The sequence below is a fragment of the Meles meles genome, chromosome 12 (assembly GCF_922984935.1).
Source record: "Meles meles chromosome 12, mMelMel3.1 paternal haplotype, whole genome shotgun sequence".
In the NCBI taxonomy this organism is placed as follows: Eukaryota; Metazoa; Chordata; class Mammalia; order Carnivora; family Mustelidae; genus Meles; species Meles meles.
The window spans coordinates 46,246,584-46,266,487 of NC_060077.1; the positions used below are offsets into that span (position 1 = coordinate 46,246,584).

At 37.5% G+C, this 19,904-nt stretch overlaps 1 protein-coding gene across 1 annotated transcript in view; it reads left to right on the plus strand.

Annotated features, from left to right (window-relative positions):
- The first annotated feature begins 201 nt into the window (after positions 1–201).
- GREB1L (GREB1 like retinoic acid receptor coactivator) overlaps positions 202–19,904 on the plus strand; it is a 146,788-nt gene continuing 127,085 nt past the window's right edge. Inside the window, exons 1-4 of the mRNA XM_046025774.1 lie at positions 202–319; positions 2,557–2,664; positions 15,997–16,156; positions 16,366–16,563. Coding sequence (XP_045881730.1) covers positions 16,000–16,156; positions 16,366–16,563 — 355 coding nt within the window. The 5' untranslated portion in view covers positions 202–319; positions 2,557–2,664; positions 15,997–15,999. The remainder of the gene's footprint in view (positions 320–2,556; positions 2,665–15,996; positions 16,157–16,365; positions 16,564–19,904) is intronic.

The window sequence follows — 19,904 nt, forward strand, 5'->3', positions numbered from 1 at the left end:
GGAGTTCCTAGAGGTGATGTTATCTTTTGTTCACTCAGCAGTGTGGTGGTTCCTGAGAGCATCTGTCACTTTAGGCATTACAAGATGGATGGGTCTCCAGTGAACTGCTGGTTGAAGCAAATGGTAAAAATAAGAAAAGACAAGGGGTTTCAGGGTCTGCAAAGAGGACAGACAACAAGGAAATACTGTTAGAAATCAAGAGTAAGCTGAGCAATAGAGAAAGAGAGAGCAGAGATGGATCATGTGTCATTTCATAAACATCTTGGAAACGAGAGTCTTTTGGTGGCTACCGTGATCTGAGGGGGACATCTGCATCATGGTAAATAATTCTGTGCTTTGCATTTGCAAAATGCAAACTGTATTTGGATATTAAAAAAAAAAAGTCTGGGAAAAGTGTCGAGAAATTACAATGATATACATTGTTTTATGTGATGATTTTGCTGTTTGAGAATTAGTAGTCTTTTTAAATGTAACGATTTAAAATGTTTCTAGTCTTTAAAATTTGCCTTTGTATTTTCATTTATCTTTCCTTCTTTTCTTTTTGTAAGCATTTGAGCAACTGTAGACATTCAAATGTTGGAAAAGTATTAACCATAGAGCCAACATCCTTACTGTTTACTTAAGTTTTTTTGACATTTTTGCAGGGGGATTTTGAAAAATCTATGTTCATGCCTTAGGGAGACTGGGGGCATCCTTTAAGTTATTTTAAGTGAACTTCCAGTTAATTTAATGGGCTCTTTGATGAAAGAAAGAAATATAATTGTTATTGATCTGTCAGAACAAGGTGGAAATTTTGTATTCTATTTAGAAATTCATTTTGTTGGCAAAAGTCAGAATTTGTATATTTGGACTGATGCCGAACTAGGCCGTGTAAGAGAAGGAACAGGAAGGAGCTTGGGCAGAGAGTAGGAAAGGGGAAAGGGAGGTGCGAGGATGTGATTGGAAAAAAAAATGATTTTGTCAAACTTTCTGGCATTTGTCTATGAAAAAGACCATAGGTTGAAAGGCAAAGAAATTAAGATGATTAGAAGGTTTAAGTTATACAAATGGTAGAGTCTCTTCCTTCTCTATGGGTGTAAATAATAGATGAAAGAGTAAGAGTGACAACAAAGGATCAGGTCGTTTAAGAGAATGTGTGCAGCCTGAATAGGGGTCTGTGGCCCAGGGCCAAAGGTCTTAGCTTTGAGTGTAATTAGAAGAAAATACAAAAATGTCATTACTAGCAGGTGAAGTGTGCAGCACGTGGCCAAAAATTAGCAATTTTAGACTCTGAAGCTATTGGAATTGGATTACTGACCTTTTTTAAAAATCATTAAGGTCCTCGTGGAGCCATATAGTTTCATTGGCAGTAATGCAGTTTGACCTTGTTGACCATATGGGGTAATCTTGGGTTTAGATATTGGCAGCAAGACTCCTGACTTATAAAAAAATGTCCGTTTGTGTGTGGGTGGGTGGGAAATACATGATTTTGGAAAATCTGGGTCTTGCTTTTTTAACTGTTTTTTTTGCCTCAAGACATTCTTCTGACAGTAAGAGAGGTAAGAAAAAGATTTTTATTTCAAAATCTAAAAATGGTCCTTTCCTATCTTTCCTCTCTCTCAAGTTGGCATAAAAGGACAATAAAACTGAAAACTATTTCTTTAGAAAGCAAAATTAATGTTACTTTAAATATTTTTAGTACTGTAAATATGCATATTGAAATGAGTATATTCTTAGGAAAGTCTCCTTTTGGTTTCCTTTTAGTCACAGTAACAAAGGAATAAAAACACTTCTCAGTTACATATAAAAATCAGTGACAAATAGTTCTTATTTCACTTGATGTTTTATAACATATTTCCTATTTTTCAACCCAATAGTTTATATTCACCATAATCTATTTAAAGGAGAGAATGATATGCACACTGTAATTTTCAACCACTTATATGTAATTATAATTATTTAGTTTAATTACTCCTAGAACTACACTACTCAAAAGGCTAGAAAACAGAACTCTTTTTTTCTTCATGCAATCTCTCTTTCCCGGAGAGTATTAAAGCATTTGTTTCAAAAAGTAGAAAAATACTTTTAAGTAATGTTAGTTATGTCTTACATTTTTGATAGTTCTTTGAGGAGATAAATTTTGGCCAAAGCATCAGAGATTATAAAATTCAAACTGCTTAGAATAAGAAAATTACCTTTCATTATTTTCATTCCTAAATATAAAAATAGCCAGCAGGGCTGTTAGCATATGATAACACTTACCAAAACTATAGACTTGACAGATTTAATCAACTTACATTTAGTAGGATAAGAGCAGGGGGAAAATCTTAAGAAAAACAAATTATTTTTGAGTATTTATAATTAGGAGTGATTATTTTGGGAATATTTAAAAAGGAGGAATACCTGTAATTGTCAGTTACAATGTATATAGAGTTATGTGAGACTTTGATAATTCATTTCTAATTGTAACTTTTGTAGAATTATAGATATTTAAATTGTTTTTTTCTGGAATAGGATGCATTTGGAAACTAATTCAGGTCTTTACATATATATTTTTATTTTTTTATGTTTTTGCAGGTGCACAAAAGCTTTAAACAAGTGAAATCTAGACAACAGTCTCCCTGAAGTGTTGACAGCCCAACTTAATCATGACCGTGATTCAAAAATGTTAATAAATAAACCAAGGTATTGTACAGTTATAATACCCACCCCCCCAATTTTTCAGATCAAATTTGTTTTAGGAAGTTATAGTTAGAATTTAAATACAGCTACTATATTTGGTTCCTAAACTGATTAAGCAGATATTTCTATGAGCTCTTCTTCCATTTCCTCCCCTCTGCGTTCCTCTCCCCTCCCCCATCTTTCCGCCAGAAAGGGAAAAAAGAAAAAAACCAGCCTTATTCAGCATTAAGTTTTTGCTTATTCAGTATTGCTGAATAATTTTTTTTTTTTTTTTTTTTGGCAACAGCCTTTGTATTATATTTCCTGTATACCTAAGACAAGACAATAAGAATTTAGGTTTTGATTCCCCATTGTTGACTGTGGTTTTTATCTTTCAAATTGTTTAATAAGCGAGAAATCTAGTTTATTGGCCTCTGCAAAACACACACAAACACTCACACACACACACACACACACACACAAAACTCCAAACCATATTTTGTGTCTGTATAAAAATATTAATCGTATAACACTACCTTGAGGTGTGTATTTTAAAAGATTTATGAAAGTTTTTTTTTTTCTATTTTTGGGAGGGTTTTAGTTTAGAAAATACTGCTTTCCCCCACTCTCCTTACATCAAAGAAAATTTAAAATTTGCTTAGAATTAAGGATTGGGGACTGCTGTTTTAAGGAATTCTTGTTCTGTCGGGCATAACTCAGGACTGCATGTCTCCTTTTAGATGTTACAACGTGTTTGAGTAGCGTGGCATTTCCATGAGAAGCCAAAGATCTTTTTTTCTCCCCCTGAATTCTTTTGAGGCCAAACAGAACAAGAGGGTCATTACCACTTCGGCGTGGTCCCTGTTTGTGCCTTGGTGATCATGCAGACCCTGGAACCTAGTGTTGGCTTAACATTTTGGGCCTGGAACATCCGGAAAATGATCAGAGAGGGAGAGAAGGAGACAGAAGAGCGGAGAACGGTTGCGTTTTGTTACACCAGGTGCTAGGAGTTAGCAACATCCCCTGTTTGATATGGGAGGCAAATTCTGTGGCCCAGGAGTTAGGCTTCAACAATTGAAGAGGTCAAAGGACAGCTGAGTGGGGTCAGTGAGACACCATGGGGTGTATTTTGTTACTTAGTAAAAGGAGCAGCCTCCTAAAACCTTAAAGGATTCTCTTGAAAATCTGTGTTGTGAAAAGGTTTTATGAGTCTCATGGCAAAAACTCCTGATTTATCTAAGGAATGCTTGCTTTTGTCTAATGGAAGGATAATCCTTACCAAATGTTGGCAACGACTGTAAGAGTCAATATAGGTCTGAAAGAACGGTGAGGGTTTGAAATGTACTTTGCTTTCCAAAATGTTTATCATTTTAATGTTTGTCTCTCAGTGAAGAATCTTGCACTGTTGAATTACCACCCTTTTCTTTCCTCAGAGCCAAAAGTAGGGGGTGGGGGAGAGACTGGTAAGGAGGGAGCCTGCATTAATTTAAAGATTATTCTAACAAGCTTTTGACTGACTCACAAACAGGATATTACAAACCTTTAAAAACACCAAAGCGTGTTAACTCTGCAGAATTACCTTAGCATTTATTTTAATGTATAAAGGGAATAAATGGCACATGAAATATAACATTTCTAGATTACAGAGAGGTTTTAAAAATTTAGTTGTATTTCACAGAAGTGGGTATCGGTTGATGAATAACCATAAACACGTTCTCCCTAAATGTGTTTCATGTACATTTTATAGTAAGAAGAAGAAAAATCAGGGTCAAGAATAGAGAATAAGAAAAGCAAGTGTAATAAAGAATTTTCCTCTTTGAAGGGAAATGGAAAAGAGGGTGGGGGACAGGATCTGTCTGTTGTGGGAGCTGTCTTTACCAGAGCCCATGACCTCAAGGTACCACTTCCATGATTATGGATACCTTTGAAACGTATTGGCCACCTGGCAGATAGGTAGTAAAGGGGACTGTTAGAGGAATTTGGCAGTATTTTGATGTTCCCTCCATACCTGTATAAATACATAGAGAACATATATTACTATATATACAGTAGGAGGAAAAGACAAAATGATGACTAGTATGTAATAGGCTTTGTTAAGCATTTTCTTACTAATTTGTAAATTCATAGTATTTGTGAATTACACTTATGTGTGATTTTTTCAAGCTCTTAATAATCACTCATTTTAAAGCAACATATACATAAATGTAAGACTCAGCACGCATGCCGTGTGTTCAGTGTCTATGTTCTCAAGGTTAAAGTGCCTTTCAACAACTAATTTAGAAACCTAAGTGTAGTGACTGATAATTGCCTAGAGAAAACCCACAGCTGTTTAAGGAGCATTGAAATTGTGGCAAAACTGACAAATACAATTAGCAATGTTAATAAGATACGAAGATGGAAAGACAGGGGCAGATGAGAGTGGACGATGAAGGTAGCAGGAGGAGCAAATCCATGTAAGAACACGATGTTCACAGTTGCTTTGGATTTGCAGCACTTTTTCCTCTAAACAACGTCCTTTTACTTCTTTCTGAGTTACCAGCAGAATGTGTATTTTGCAAGTTAAAAAATTCAGATATATTTTTTCAGCCCCTAAGTCTCTTCTAATTTTGAAAGAACATAGCTGGTTGGTGGTGGTCGTGTCTAAGGGAAACAGTCAGATTTTGCTGATTCTAAGGCACAATTTTATCTTTGGTGCTTTTTAAAAGGTGAATTTAAATGTACTTCTATTTTACCGTAATTATTATGAGTGGGAATTTCTTTACCCCACTTTGCACCCTTATAATTCTTATTGGTCATCTAAATACATAATTACATAGGAGACCGCAGCAAGCCCAGTTTCTGGATCCAGGGACCCAATATTGCCAGAACAAAACAAAAAAACAAAAAGCCTGCAGAAGCCTTCAATGTATGATTGCTAATTATATTTATCTGGTTAATGTTTATAACTCACTTTTCCAGACAACTTCTTGGGAAAACTAAGTGGGGATTGGAAATAAGAGAAATTAGGTGAATGTTGTATGAAAAAGATTTCATCATCTGTGCCCTTCCCATTATACTTTTTAAAGCATCCTGTGAAATTTGGAAAATTATTGTGGTTATCTTTTGAAATTCTACTCTGCATTTGGAAAATTGGTTTTTTGCCTCTGGTATTTTATGCAGATTTGAATAATTGCGTGATAAATCCCCTCAAGTTTGTTCTCTGAAACTGGAGAAACTCTGAACTCTGAGTGAGGCAGTCTTGATGGATGTGGTAAACCACGCTTTGGAAGCATTTCTGGTTATTTAATGTTTTCTGTTCTGGATTATTGACTCTTCTCCCTGTTGAAAAATTGGTCTCTAGTGACATGGTCGAGGTCACACGTTGCCTATTATTGTTTTGCTTCTTTGATCTTACACAGGGATTGCCTCTGGTAATTATACTAGTTTCAGAGAGTCCTGATGAGATGTGTTTATTTTACAGAAGAATTTCTGGTATTTCAAGGAGGAAAGTAAAGATTTCCAGTAGTAACATGTACCTCTTTGTTGCAAAGAAAAAATAGCATTGTACTTTATCTTTTAATTATGACACTCTTTAATAATTATTATGAAAGTAGTTGGCATATTTCAGTAATTATTTCCATAACAATTTAAGACTTATTGCATATCCATAAGTATATTCATAGAAATGGTTCATTTTAGAATAAACTTAGTAGGGCTGGGTTTTTATTTCAGTACCTAAAATACTGCTGGCTTCAGAAATTGTCAAAAAAGATTCAATGAGATTTAAATGTACAGAACTATTAAAAGAGGTTGGACATTTTGTCTTAAATCTATTTGCATTTTCTAAAGATTTGCAGCAAAAAGGATGAATAAAAATGAAATAAAACACTTTTGTTTTGAATGCATGGTTAGCTTTGTGCTTTTTTGGAATGTGCATGGTAAGAGATAATATCTCTTTAAATTCATTTAATGTATAATTAGATAAGACACACAAAAAGCTCAATGTATTCATTATTTTTCTTTAACGCATTCTAGTTTTTTTTTTAAGATTTTTATTTATTTATTTGACAGACAGAAATCACAAGTAGGCAGAGAGGCAGGCAGAGAGAGAGAGAGGAGGAAGCAGGCTTCCCACGTGAGCAGAGAGCCCGACACGGGGCTCGATCCCAGGACCCTGAGACCATGACCTGAGCCGAAGGCAGAGGCTTTAACCCACTGAGCCACCCAGGCACCCCTAACGCATTCTAGTTTTAAACAAAATATTTCCCCTCACAGTCTAATGAGGGAGTCAGACACTAGAATCAACTAAATAGACTCAGGTGCAACAAATGTCAATTTCAAAGAACAAATGAAATGCAAAAAGAGCACAAAAGAGAGAGAATTGTGAACATATTCTTGTTTTTTAAAAATACATGCTTGTGGGTGCCTGGGTGGCTCAGTCAGCTAATCATCTGCCTTCGGTTCAGGACATGATCCCAGGGTTCTGGGATCAAGTCTCTCATCAGGCTCCTTGCTCAGCAGGGAGCCTGCTTCTCCCTCTGCCTCAGCCTGTCACTCCCCCTGCTTGTGTGCTCTCATTCTCTCTCTCTCTGTCAAATAAATAAATAAAATTGAATATATATATAATTGTATATATGCTTGTTTTTAGTTTTGGATTATAGACTGTGGAACTTGCCAGAACCATGTTTGATTTCCATTATCACTCTCATCAGTGAATTTTTTTTTTTAAAGATTTTATTTATTTAATTGAGAGAGAGAGAGAACAAGCAGGAGCAGGGGAGTGGCAGGCAAAGTGAGAAGCAGGCTCCCCGCTGAGCAGGGAGCCCAATGTGGGGCTTGATCCCAGGACTCTGGGATCTTGACCTAAGCCAAAGGCAGATGCTTTGGTTGATTGAGCCACACAGGTGCCCCAATGAATATTTTCAATAGAGAAAAGATGTGTGAGCAGTAACACTATGTAACAAGTAATTTTCTTTTCTTTTTTTTTCTTGTTTCAAGTTTATATTTAAATTCTAGTTAGTTAACGTATAGTGTAATATTGGTTTCAGGAGTAGAATTTAGTGATTCATCGCTATAAGTAATTTTCTTATACAAAGAATCTGATAACTATGAGGGACAATAATGATTTGTATATGTGACTATAAAATTTCTTAATAAAAAATTGTATATAGTACAAAATAGCAGCTTTTGGAACTTGTACATTGATGGCCATTTGTTCCTAGAACAATGCCCCAGAATCTATTGTAATGCCTAATACATGCAAGGGGAAAGGTGCATCTTACTTTCCTTAGTATCTTTAATGTAGCACAATGCTTAGAAAAAAAAATTATTACTACTTTTTTTTTTTTAATATTTTATTTATTTATTTTGAGAGAGAAAGAGAAAGACAGAGATTGAGCGTTCACACACAGGAGTCGGGGCAGGGACAGAGGGAGAGAGAACCTCTAAAGCAGATGCCACTTTGCATGTGGAGCCCAAAGCAGGGCTCCATCGCAGGACCATGAGATCGTGACCTGAGCCAAAATCAAGTGTCAGACATTTAACCAACTGAGCCACCGAAGCGGCCCTATTACTACTCTTTTTTTCACATTTATTCTGTGCCAGACACTATTCTAAAAATGTTGTATATGCATTAAATTTTATGTATTCTTACAAAAATCTATGATATTGGTTGTATTACCCTATTTTACAGATGAGAGAGTGAGTAACTTGCCTAATATCATATGGGTCATAGGTATAGGATTTGAATTAAAGTCATCTGACTCTATAGCCTCTGTGCTTACCTACTTCAACTGTAGGATTTCTATAAATGCTGCTTGGCGGGATAGATAACGTAAAGTTTGGAGAGTAAGTAACAACATCTATAGAGTAAAGGGTGACAGAAAATTGAAGATGACACGAGGTTGTCTTTTTTAGTATTATGTCTGGCACACAGACAATAAATTGGGCCTTAACAAAACCCTCAGACCAAAACAAACTACATACACACACCACAAACAGAATGTATCATCTTCATGCTCACTCTGTTTCTACGTCAAATAGCATTTCTTAGTGGGGAAAAAAAACATGGATTTTTTAGTCTAAACTTAAATCCTAGTTCCAAATTTATTTTTTTAAGGATTTTATTTATTTATTTGACACAGAGAGAGAGAGAGAGAGCACAAGCAGAGGGAGTAGCAGACAGGGAGAGAGGGAGAGAGAGAAGCAGGCTGTCCATATCAGGCAGGGAGCCTGATGCAGGACTCGATTCCAAGACCCTGGGATCATGACCTGCGCTGAAGGCAGACGCTTAATCCACTGAGCCACTTAGGTGTCCCCTTAGTTCCAAATTTACAAACCAGATAGCCTTGGCTTATTGCAGAAACTAGACCAATTGCTCTCTCTACCTGTCCCTATTCTGAGTTTGCTTGTTTCTTTACTTGTTTCTCCATCTTATAAATGGAAGTTAGCTGTGGCTATATCCAAATCAGCAGAAATACTTCCTACACGGTGTGTATGCTTCCTATTGTCTCTAATGGGGAGGCTCATTGGTGTCTCGTTGCTTTACTATTAGTGATGCTAAATTGTAGCTGGGGATTCAGGAGGTGTCAGCCTGATCCCTGTATTATAAAGCTCCCCCACCTATTATCCTCGCCTAAATGAATTTTGCATTAAGCGTTGCAAACTGGTAATTTTCCAATTCTGTCATTCTTTTCCAATTTATTAGCTGAAAATCTTCATTAAAAATGTTTAAACTCGAAATAACCGGGACTATTTGGTTCCTCTGAAGTACAGTAAGAGCAGAATATATTTCCCTCTTCCCTTTCCTTTTAGCAGCATTCAAGTAGATGCTTTGGAGTTTTTTTGGGTTTTTGTTTTGTTTTGTTTTGTTTTGTTTTCCAAGTTCTCTCTTTCCTTGAGTGCAAAATTAATTTGTGAGTTTTCATATTTTAAATATGCCTCACTGCATTGCATTTTTTCTTTTATTTCGTCTTTGGCCTATGGGAACATTTCATATTGACTCATGCCTTTTGACATGATCCATTACCCCTTGATAGATTCTTTGCTCTCTGTTCAAGTGTATTTCCTGCCCCAGACCTGGAATTGGTCATAATTTCAAGGAGCTTTGATTCTTTTCAGTGGGGAATGGCAGTAGAAAACCACAATCAGGGTACTAGGAAGTGCTTATTGTTATTGAATTGTCATTGCCTCTCAGACTTTTCAGTAGACAGTGCTTGGAAATACAAATCTGAAATATTTTTTAAATGAATTATTACTTTAAAAATATATATCTCTGTGTATCTTCTCCATAGCCAATCTTGCTTTTAAAACTAGACTAACCCTGAAGTAGTACCTGAGATTTTATTTTAGCATGTACACGATTTTTTTTTATCAGTATTTTCCTTATTCTTTCTTGTCAGTAACTGATCCTTTTTTCCCTATATATTTTAAAGTTAATGTTTATCTTCTCCAGATGGTTGGTATTAAAAGCCAATTTTTAGGGGTGCTCATGTGGCTCAGGAGGCTGGGCGTCTGATTTTTACTCAGGTCATAATGTCAGGGTTGTGAGAGCAAGTCCTGTGTCGGGCTCTGCACTGGGCATGTAGCCCGCTTGGGATTTTCTCTCTCCCTCTCCCTCTGCTCCTCCTTACTCCCTCTTCCTCTCTAAATAGATAAATAAGTAAAAGTCAACTTTTTTTTAAAAGATTTTATTTATTTATTTGACAGAGATTGCAAGTAGGCAGAGAGGCAGGCAGAGAGAGAGAGGGAAGCAAGCTCGCCGCTGAGCAGAGAGCGCGATATGGGATTCGATCCTAGGATCATGACCTGAGAGGAAGGCAGAGGCTTTAACCCACTGAGCCACCCAGGCATCCCCAACTTTTTTTTTTCAAGATTCCATTTATTTATTTGACACAGAGAGACAGTGAGAGAGGGAACACAAGCAAGGGGAGTGGGAGAGAGAGAATCAGGCTTCCCACTGAGCAGGGAGCCCGACATGGGCTCGATCCCAGGATCCTGGGATCATGACCTGAGCTGAAGGCAGATGAGCCACCCAGGTGCCCCAAAAGTCATTGTTTACAAATAGCCCAAGTGTAGTACCTTTAAAATATTTATTCTTGGTCAAAAGAGGAACTTGTTGAAGGAGATGGTTGGGCCAATACACGTATATCATAACTGGGGGAAAATAGTTTAGAGTAATTATGGTAGAAAGTAGTAGTAGAAACTCCAAATCTTGATGAGAGGTTCTCAATCTAAGCATTGGAATGAATTGTATTCTCCCTGGAATCTGGAAGCACCAGAAAATGATGGAGGGATGTTCATCTGGCAAATCTAGTTGTTAAGTAATAAGCCCATGTTTCACACTGCTTGTTCAAGGATACTCAGGTTGGGATTAGCTCACTCATTATATGATATTTTCCTTTGCTGTAATACTGTTCATTACCTTAAAAATTGGAAAATAGGAAAAAAAAGATAGTTTGTTTATTTATTTATTTATTAAAGAAGGCTCTGTGGTTAATGAGGGGAATGAATTCAGGTCCCTGAGATCAAGAGTCATGTTCTACCAACTGAGCCAGCCAGATGCACTGAAAAAAGGATAGTTTAAAAACAATGCAACATTAATAGGTAAACATTATTAACACATTATTATGTGTACTTCCCAGGTTTTTTTCTGCTTGTAACAACATTATCTTTACAAGAAAAATTGTGCTTTTGAAATTTCCAGTAAATTCATATAATATTATTAATGTCAGAAATTTCTTTTTTTTACTTCTACCTACTTAGATTAAGTGGTCTGCCAAAGATGAGAGACAGAAACAGAAATGGAATTGTGTTACTTTTTCAAAAGTATTAGATTGGGCCATATCTCAAATCTACTACTTTTTAAACTGGTATAAGAAAAAAAATCAAGGAAGATACACTCTCAAGTTCATGCTTTCTTTTTATCATTTGAGTTTTAGGAAACTTTCTCTTGTCCTTAATAGAAAATAAAAACCTTTTCAGATGGGGGAAAATATTGGAGGAAAATATAAACATTCCTAACATTTTAGGGAGTTGATAAGACTGTTTTTGATTTCTAGACCTGCCACATAATGGATTAAGGAAACATGACTGAGTCTTCCAACTTTGGAAACAATGGGGGGAAAAGGGTATGAACAAGAGAGTTCTCAAAATCAGGGGACAGGCAGTCCATCCATCAGGTGCTTTGGAGTTCAAGGGTGGGCCCATGCTTTCTCCCCTATATAAGGGTATTTAGTTGTTATTTGTTAAATAATTTACCCTTTGATTATCTCTCCCTTTCATCTAATACAGTGAGGCTTATTGAGGGGAGGGGTAATTTTATTTTATTTTGACTTTTTAAAATTGTTGCTTGACTTTGTGCCTATCAGACACATGTCTTAAGCTAAAACTCCTTTTAAGCCTTGTCTTGCAGCTGTGACATATAAAGACAAGGACAGATCAGCAAACAAAGAAATCTTCCTTGGGTTATTTTGGTTTGTTTGGTTTGGTTTGATTTGGTTTGGCTTGGCAATTTAGTAATAATATTTTACAGAATGTCCATTTACCCAGTTAGGTTGCTATTGTAGGCGTTTAAACAGCTGAATGGTCTCGGTGATTAAGATAGCCTAAGAGAGCTGTTGCTATAGCCAAACTGGTTAGATTCTCCTCCTGTCTTTGCCATCTCCTTTTTCTTTCCCCTTGGGCAAGTTCCTTAAATTCTCTAGGCCTCAGCTCTCTTAAAAATGGGGGCAATAGAGTACTTACCTGACAGTTAGCAAGCTCTCCGTGTTACTAGTATTCTAATTGTCCAAAGAAGAATGTTTCCTTTCCCACTTCTTTTTCTTTTTTTTTTCCTTTCCCATTTCTTGGCAATGACAAGGACCACCACCACCACCGGTAATAGTACTAATGATAGCAGCAACTAGGTAGCGTATCACCTGCCTGCTAGGTGCCTACCATTGTGACACATACTTCACACATAACATAAAGTTAATATTTGAAAAATAAGAATATGTATTCTGAAATCTTATCTAATGCTTCTTTTTTTTAAAGATTTTATTTATTTATTTGATAGAGAGATCATAAGTAAGTAGAGAGGCAGGCGGGGGCAGGGAACCGGCTCCCCACTGAGCAGAGAGCCCAATGCGGGGCTCCATCCCAGGACCCTGGGATCATGACCTGAGCCGAAGGCAGAGGCTTTAACCCACTGAGTCATCCAAGCGCCCCTAACATTTCATTTTCTTTTTTTTTGAAGATTCTATTTATTTATTTGAGAAAGAGAGGATGAGAAAGTGCATGGACAGTGGGGAGGGGCAGAGGGAGAGGGAGAAACTTTCTCCCTGCTGAGCAGGGAGCCTGACGTGGGGCTAGATTCCAAGACCCTGAGATCATGACCTGAGCTGAAGGCAGATGCCTAACTGAGCCACCCCAGTGCCCCCCCCCCCCAAGAATTCTTTTTGAGAGAAAGGGGTGGGAGTGGCAGAGGGAGAGAGAGAATCTTAAGCAGGTTCCACATTCAGCAGCATGGAGCCTGATGCGGGGCTCGATCTCACCACCCTGACATCATGAACTGAGCTGAAATCAAGAGTTGGACTCTTAACGGGCCCCATGCACCATTAATTAATTGCTCAAAATGCAAGTAGGATTAAGTACAAACCACCACACCATTGTGGTCTGGGGTCTTTATGCTCTAGCCTTCTCCTTTTCTACAGAACAATAAAAGGGCTAGAGTAGAACAGTCAGCTTCCATCGCTGGTGGCTTTAAGAACAGAGACTGAAGAAGTAAGGAAAAGGTAGCTTGGGAAATAAGCACCTGCTAATGGCTCCATGGTCTCTTCCAAACACTCCTTTTTCTGTTGAAAGGGGGAAGGACAAGCAATACAATATGGGGGAAACTACTTCTTGATCTGTAATGTTTTTATTTCCCTTTTGTCGAATGTTTCATGATTAATAGTTACTGTAGTATTAATACAGTAATTTACTCTTACAGTAGTCACAAAGTACATAGGACAGAGGAAGAAAATTTTCCTTTAACTTGCTCCCTAAAGACTTTTTACAATTAAAGCAGTAGATAAGGGGCACCTGGTTGGCTCAGTTGGTTAAGCGTCTGCCTTCAGCTCAGGTCATGATCTCAGGGTCTTGGAATCTAGCCCCACGTCAGGCTCCCTGCTCAGCAGGGAGAAAGTTTCTCCCTCTCCCTCTGCCCCTCCCCACTGTCCATGCACTTTCTCATCCTCTCTTTCTCAAATAAATAAATAGAATCTTCAAAAAAAAAGAAAATGAAATGTTAGGGGCGCTTGGATGACTCAGTGGGTTAAAGCCTCTGCCTTCGGCTCAGGTCATGATCCCAGGGTCCTGGGATGGAGCCCCGCATTGGGCTCTCTGCTCAGTGGGGAGCCGGTTCCCTGCCCCCGCCTGCCTCTCTACTTACTTATGATCTCTCTATCAAATAAATAAATAAAATCTTTAAAAAAAAGAAGCATTAGATAAGATTTCAGAATACATATTCTTATTTTTCAAATATTAACTTTATGTTATGTGTGAAGTATGTGTCACAATGGTAGGCACCTAGCAGGCAGGTGATACGCTACCTAGTTGCTGCTATCATTAGTACTATTACCGGTGGTGGTGGTGGTCCTTGTCATTGCCAAGAAATGGGAATCCCTGCAGAATTCTCCCTTTCTCTCTGTGTGCTCTCTCTCTCTCTCTCTCAAATAAATAAATAAAATCTTAAAAAAAAAGAGGCACCTGGGTGGCTCAGTCAGTTAAGTGGCTGCCTTTGGGTCAGGTCTTGATCCCAGGTCCTAGGATCCAGCTCTGCATCGAGGTCCTTTATCACGGGGAAACTGTTTTTCTCCTGCCTGTTGTTCCCTCCCTCTGCTTTTGCTCTCTCTCGCTCTGTGTCAAATGAATAAATAAAAATGTTAAAAAAAAAAAAAGAATTAGTAGGGCAAAAAGAGCTCATATTGTGTACCATGTCTTTCTTAGAAATTTCTTTAATGTCACAAGAGTGTCTATGAGCATCTCAGAGGTCTGTAGTCCTTAAGGTAAGCCAGATACATAAGTTATGAATGTATATGTAGAAATTGCAAGTTTGCTTTCTTATTGTGTTTAATTCAACAACTGATTCTGAAAATTCTGAAAAGTAGTTCTCTGTTTTCTGACCTGAAGTTGAATTTATTCACAGTGATTTTCAGTGACATAACATTTTCAGATGACATAACAATGTCATCTCAGGCACTTGGATATTGAGATTCACAGGAAAGGAAGGCTGGTAGTCTAGGTGGATAATGCCACAGTTTCAGTGACCCTGGGGTGCCTGGGTGGCTCATTCATTAAGTGTCTGCCTTTGGCTCAGGTCGTAATGTCAGGGTCCTGGGATTGAGCCCCACATGGGGCGCCCTGCTCAGCAGAAAACCTGCTTCTCCCTCTCCCGCTCCACTAGCTTGTGTTCCCTCTCTCGCTATGTTTCTCTCTATCAAATAAATAAATAAAATCTTAAATAAGTAAATATTATATCATATAATATTAAGAATACACTAAAAAGGCTTTTTCCTTGAACTCCACCTTTCTTTTGGTAGCATTGAACTTGAACTAGTAAAGGGAAGAACTCCACACTCAGCACTAAAGAAGTCTAGGGTGAGTTTTGGGGCACCTGGGGGGCTCAGTGGTTTAAGCCACTGCCTTCGGCTCGGGTCATGATCTCAGGGTCCTGGGATCGAGTCCCACGTCCGGCTCTCTGCTCTGAAGGGAGCCTGCTTCCCTCTCACTCTCTCTGCCTGCCTCTCTGCCTACTTGTGATCTCTGTCTGTCAAATGAATAAATAAAATCTTTAAAAAAAATCTTTCAGGAATTTGTCAATTAAGTATATTATCATAAAGCTTTAATATTTTTCCCCCAAAGAAGTGTCTCCCCGCACTGTACCAGAGTAAGAAGATTCTAGTAGAGAGAGAAGTAATTAGAGATTTACTCTAAAAGCACTGATAGTTGGTGTAAGGTAATGGAAGTCCACTAGTTTTAAGGAGGAAGCGTGAACCCCATTGTCATCATGTACGGCTTCACAGTTGACAGGTCAATCTTGATTTACTGGTTGGAGAAACTTAAAGCATTTATTATTGCTCGATTCTCAAACACAAGCTCCTCCAAAGGGTCTTTTTGAAAAGGGTTTGGATTATAAAGACCAAAAGCAAAAGTGGTGTAATGGATCCCTGATACAAATTGTCTTAAGAAATATAGATAAAGTTCATGTTTGAATCTTAACAAGATACATAGTATAGTTTATGTCAGCCTTTCATGCACTTTGCAGACGTAATTATATCAATTAATTATTTCAATTAATTCAATTAATTATATCAATTTTTTCCTTTCTTCCTCTTTCTCTTTGTGGGGGTGGTGTAGACCATGGGGAATTCATATGCTGGGCAACTGAAATCTGCTCAATTTGAGGAAGCTCTCCACAACTCCATAGAAGCATCTCTCAGATGTAGTAGTGTGGTACCACGGCCAATTTTTTCCCAGCTGTACTTGGACCCTGACCAGCATCCTTTCTCATCTGCAGGTACGTTTCTCAATTCTGCACATTTCTAGACTCCTTTTAAAAGAAGCGGAAATTCCAAATCTGGGGACCCCTGAATGACATTGATTAAATATCAGACATTGCTTGTCTTCTTGTCCTCTGATACCTTTCAGAACTATGAATTTTTCTTTTGGTAATTTTTCCATAAGCATCTTTTTATTAACTTAGCTGTGATTTGTTTGCTCACCTAGATGTGAAACCCAAAGTAGAGGATCTGGATAAAGATTTGGTACACCGCTACACTCAAAATGGAAGCCTGGATTTTTCTAACAATCTAACAGTGAATGAAATGGAAGATGATGAGGATGATGAAGAAATGTCTGATTCAAATAGCCCACCAATTCCCTATTCACAAAAACCTGCCCCGGAAGGGTCTTGCACTACAGATGGTGGGTTTCATTTTTGTTTTTTTTTTCCTGATCCCTCTTCATTGTCTGGCTAGTTTCCAATCATTGCATGTGGTGCTCAAGACTGGAAACCAGTAATTACAGAAAGGAATGAAGAATGATTATGCTTTCACTGACATTATCTACTGTGATTCACAACAGGTGTCTATAAGAAAGACAGGTATTATCATTCTATCTTCTAGATGAAGAAAGTGAGATTCACAGCAGTTGAATGACTTCTCTGAGATGATATGTGGCAAAGCAGGCCTAGGACCAGATCAGGGGTTTTCCTGCAAGAATACCACTGTGTTAGGAACTTTTAAAGTGTCCCATCTTCCTACTTCTTTCTCTTCCACATTCAAAAACAATAATGGATTTATTAGATGTTTTATATTTACCTTTTCCATTTATTTTGAACAGTCATACAGTATAGTGTTATTTGTAGAAGATAAAAATGTACATATTTTGATAACTCCATTTTATTTATTTTGTTAACTTCCTCTTTCACTAAGGCTTCAACCACACTTTAAAAAGGAAATCCAAATATAAAATATTCTCAGTATTTCATTGTTTTGATGATGTCACAACTTAAAATATACTCTCTTCCCTTTGTTTAGTGTATGCTGTTTCTGGCTATCCCAGCCTAATTAGTATGAGGATTCTACTATATCTTTATTAGCCAGGGTACAGGTTTTATACCCAGAAGGGCTTGGGTATAAAATCACCTGGAGTGATTACAATGCATGCAAATCTTAGGGGTGAGGAGGTGGGAGGAGAGGGGTAAGATTCTGAGACATTCTCCCTACAAAACCTGAATTGCAAATAATCTGGGATAAACTAGAAACTCAAATGTGCAAATCCAGATAAATGAGTGTACACTGAAAGTTTATTTCTCTTTTTTCTTTCCTCTCTCTCCCTCCCTTCTCCTTTCCATTCTTCTCCTCTCCTCTCCTTTCTTTCATTTCCTTCTCAAAAGAATCTGATAAACTGTAAAAAGTTCAAAATCCTTAGTTCTAGTAGCCTATCCACACCTGATTCACTACAAGTATGCTGGGCCTCCCTCTAGCACATCATTCTTTATAAATTTTGTTCCACATGTGTTTGGTTTCTTTTGCCCAGACTTAATGTAATATATATCAATTTACTTATTATTGGTAATATATGCCTTTTTGCCTATATTTGTGTAGAAGGTGACCGGATTGGGTTTCCACTTAGCTGTTTTATATCCATTTTTGTGACTTTTATTTAATCAGTCAAGTCATACTTAACAGTTAACAAGAAGACATTGAAATTGTGCTTAAAATATTGTTGGATTGTCACTGAGAATCTTGTTATATGGAAGAATTAAATAGAACCAGAGTAAAAGCTCTAGGAGATAGTTTTGAAATATCAAATTTTATACCAAAAATGGGGGAGGGACTCCCCTGTTTTCCCTGTGCTCTGATTATGTTTTTATTTATATTTTTTTAAGATTTTATTTATTTATTTATTTGACAGAGAGAGAGAGAGAAATGGCAAGTAGGCAGAGAGGCAGGCAGAGAAAGAGGGGGAAGCAGGCTCCCCGCTGAACAGATAGCCCGATGTGATGCGGGGCTTGATCCCAGAACCCTGAGATCAGGGCCTGAGCCCAAAAGCAGAGACTTAACCCACTGAGCCACCCAGGTGCACCTCTGAATGTGTTTTTAGTTTGCCTTTTGGAGTGGTGACATTGGTATTACTAACAATCGGGTGTGGAAAGCTGTTTAGTGCACACCAGGATATAAACACCACCTAACAGATAGCAACTATTTCTTGAACTTTGAAAGGTAAGAACACTATTCTTACCGTGTAGTGATCGTGTAAAGTTTAAGGGAAGGGTAATAGTTAATTTTAGAGATGAAGGGAAAGATCTGGAGGTGCAGTTTTCCTGGGGGGTGGTGGATTCCCCCCAAGCATAAATTCACATTCCAAGACAACCCGAAAACACTAGTCCTACACGTAGATTCCTACATCAGCTGCTTTGGTTTCTTATAATTAATTACATGTCCGTATTTTTCCCCTTTTGATTCACTGGAAGGTGGCCATTAAAAACAAAAAGCGTGGTTTATAATTTGATGGTTTAAAGTTTGTCCATAGTTCTTTTAATTTGGCTCAGTCTAGGGTAGTTCCAAGAGCCCTCTCCCTCTAAGACAGAAGAGTCCTGAATTTTTTCTTATAGAAATGACAGTGAATTAGCACAATATAAAGCCTGGACTTGTCTTAGCATACCACCTTCCCTTCCTGGGAAATCCTCTATTTACCTAAGACTTAAAGGAAGGGAAAGCTATTTTTAGAGGCAATTTAGATAAGCAGATACTTAATACCTGATGGGCTTCTCGGGGTTACCATTCTGATGTAAATTTTGGTTGCTAATTTCTTATGTAAATTATTGGAATAGTGTAGGTTCCCACCCTGCTGGGAGGCAGTTGATTGTCTAAAGAGGTGAAGGGCAACCAAATTTGAAGCTTCCAAAGACGGCTTCGATTACTTTAGTTTGTGTTGACAGCTGTTTCAGTAAACGTTCCCCTCCCCCCTGCTTAGATTACTCTGTAACCTTCAAGTTGGAGATAATTGGAGAATGCAAATTTGGTTCTGTGAAGTGAAAACCTTGGCTATTTTCTTAAGAAAATGCAGATGAAGTTTACAAAGAAGGACCCTCTACCATTATTCCTTTTCTTAATTAAAATAATTTGCTGCAAAGGTCTTGGGGTTAAGGCAGAGTTTCAGTATTGCTTTTAAAAAATGAAGCTACTAAAAAAAAAAAAAATGAAGCTACTTGGAGCAAGTTTGTCAAATGTTATTTGTGTGGGCAACATCAGTAACTTATCTGTCTTTCCCTGCATATAGTAAACAGGCTTAGATCCTTCCTTAGGGCACTCTTCTCCAGGTCTTCCAGAAGCCTCAAAAAGAAAGACTCTGGCTTTTCTTTCAGGATTAGTCCAGGTGTGATTCAAAATTACCCTACAGGGGAGTAATAAGGTGTCTTTTCATTTTGTTTGCAGCTTTACTTGAGATTGAATAATTGATCTTTACTATATTAATAACTGACACATTTCTGGAGACTAGAACTACCTACTACACAAAATATTTGGAGCATATAGACCTTAAAATATAATCACATTTCCTAGATTCTTAAGCTACCCGTTCTTCTTTACAGACACACAGAGCTTATTTTCAATTTAAAAAAAAAGAAAAAAACCTGCATATTGCTCTTTGCATAATGCGTTTTCTTAATTGGGATCCTTGATAATATATTTTGTATATGATTAGCTGATTTGAATCCCAAGAATGAGGGTTAGAGGAAACAGTTAAAAGACATCACAGAA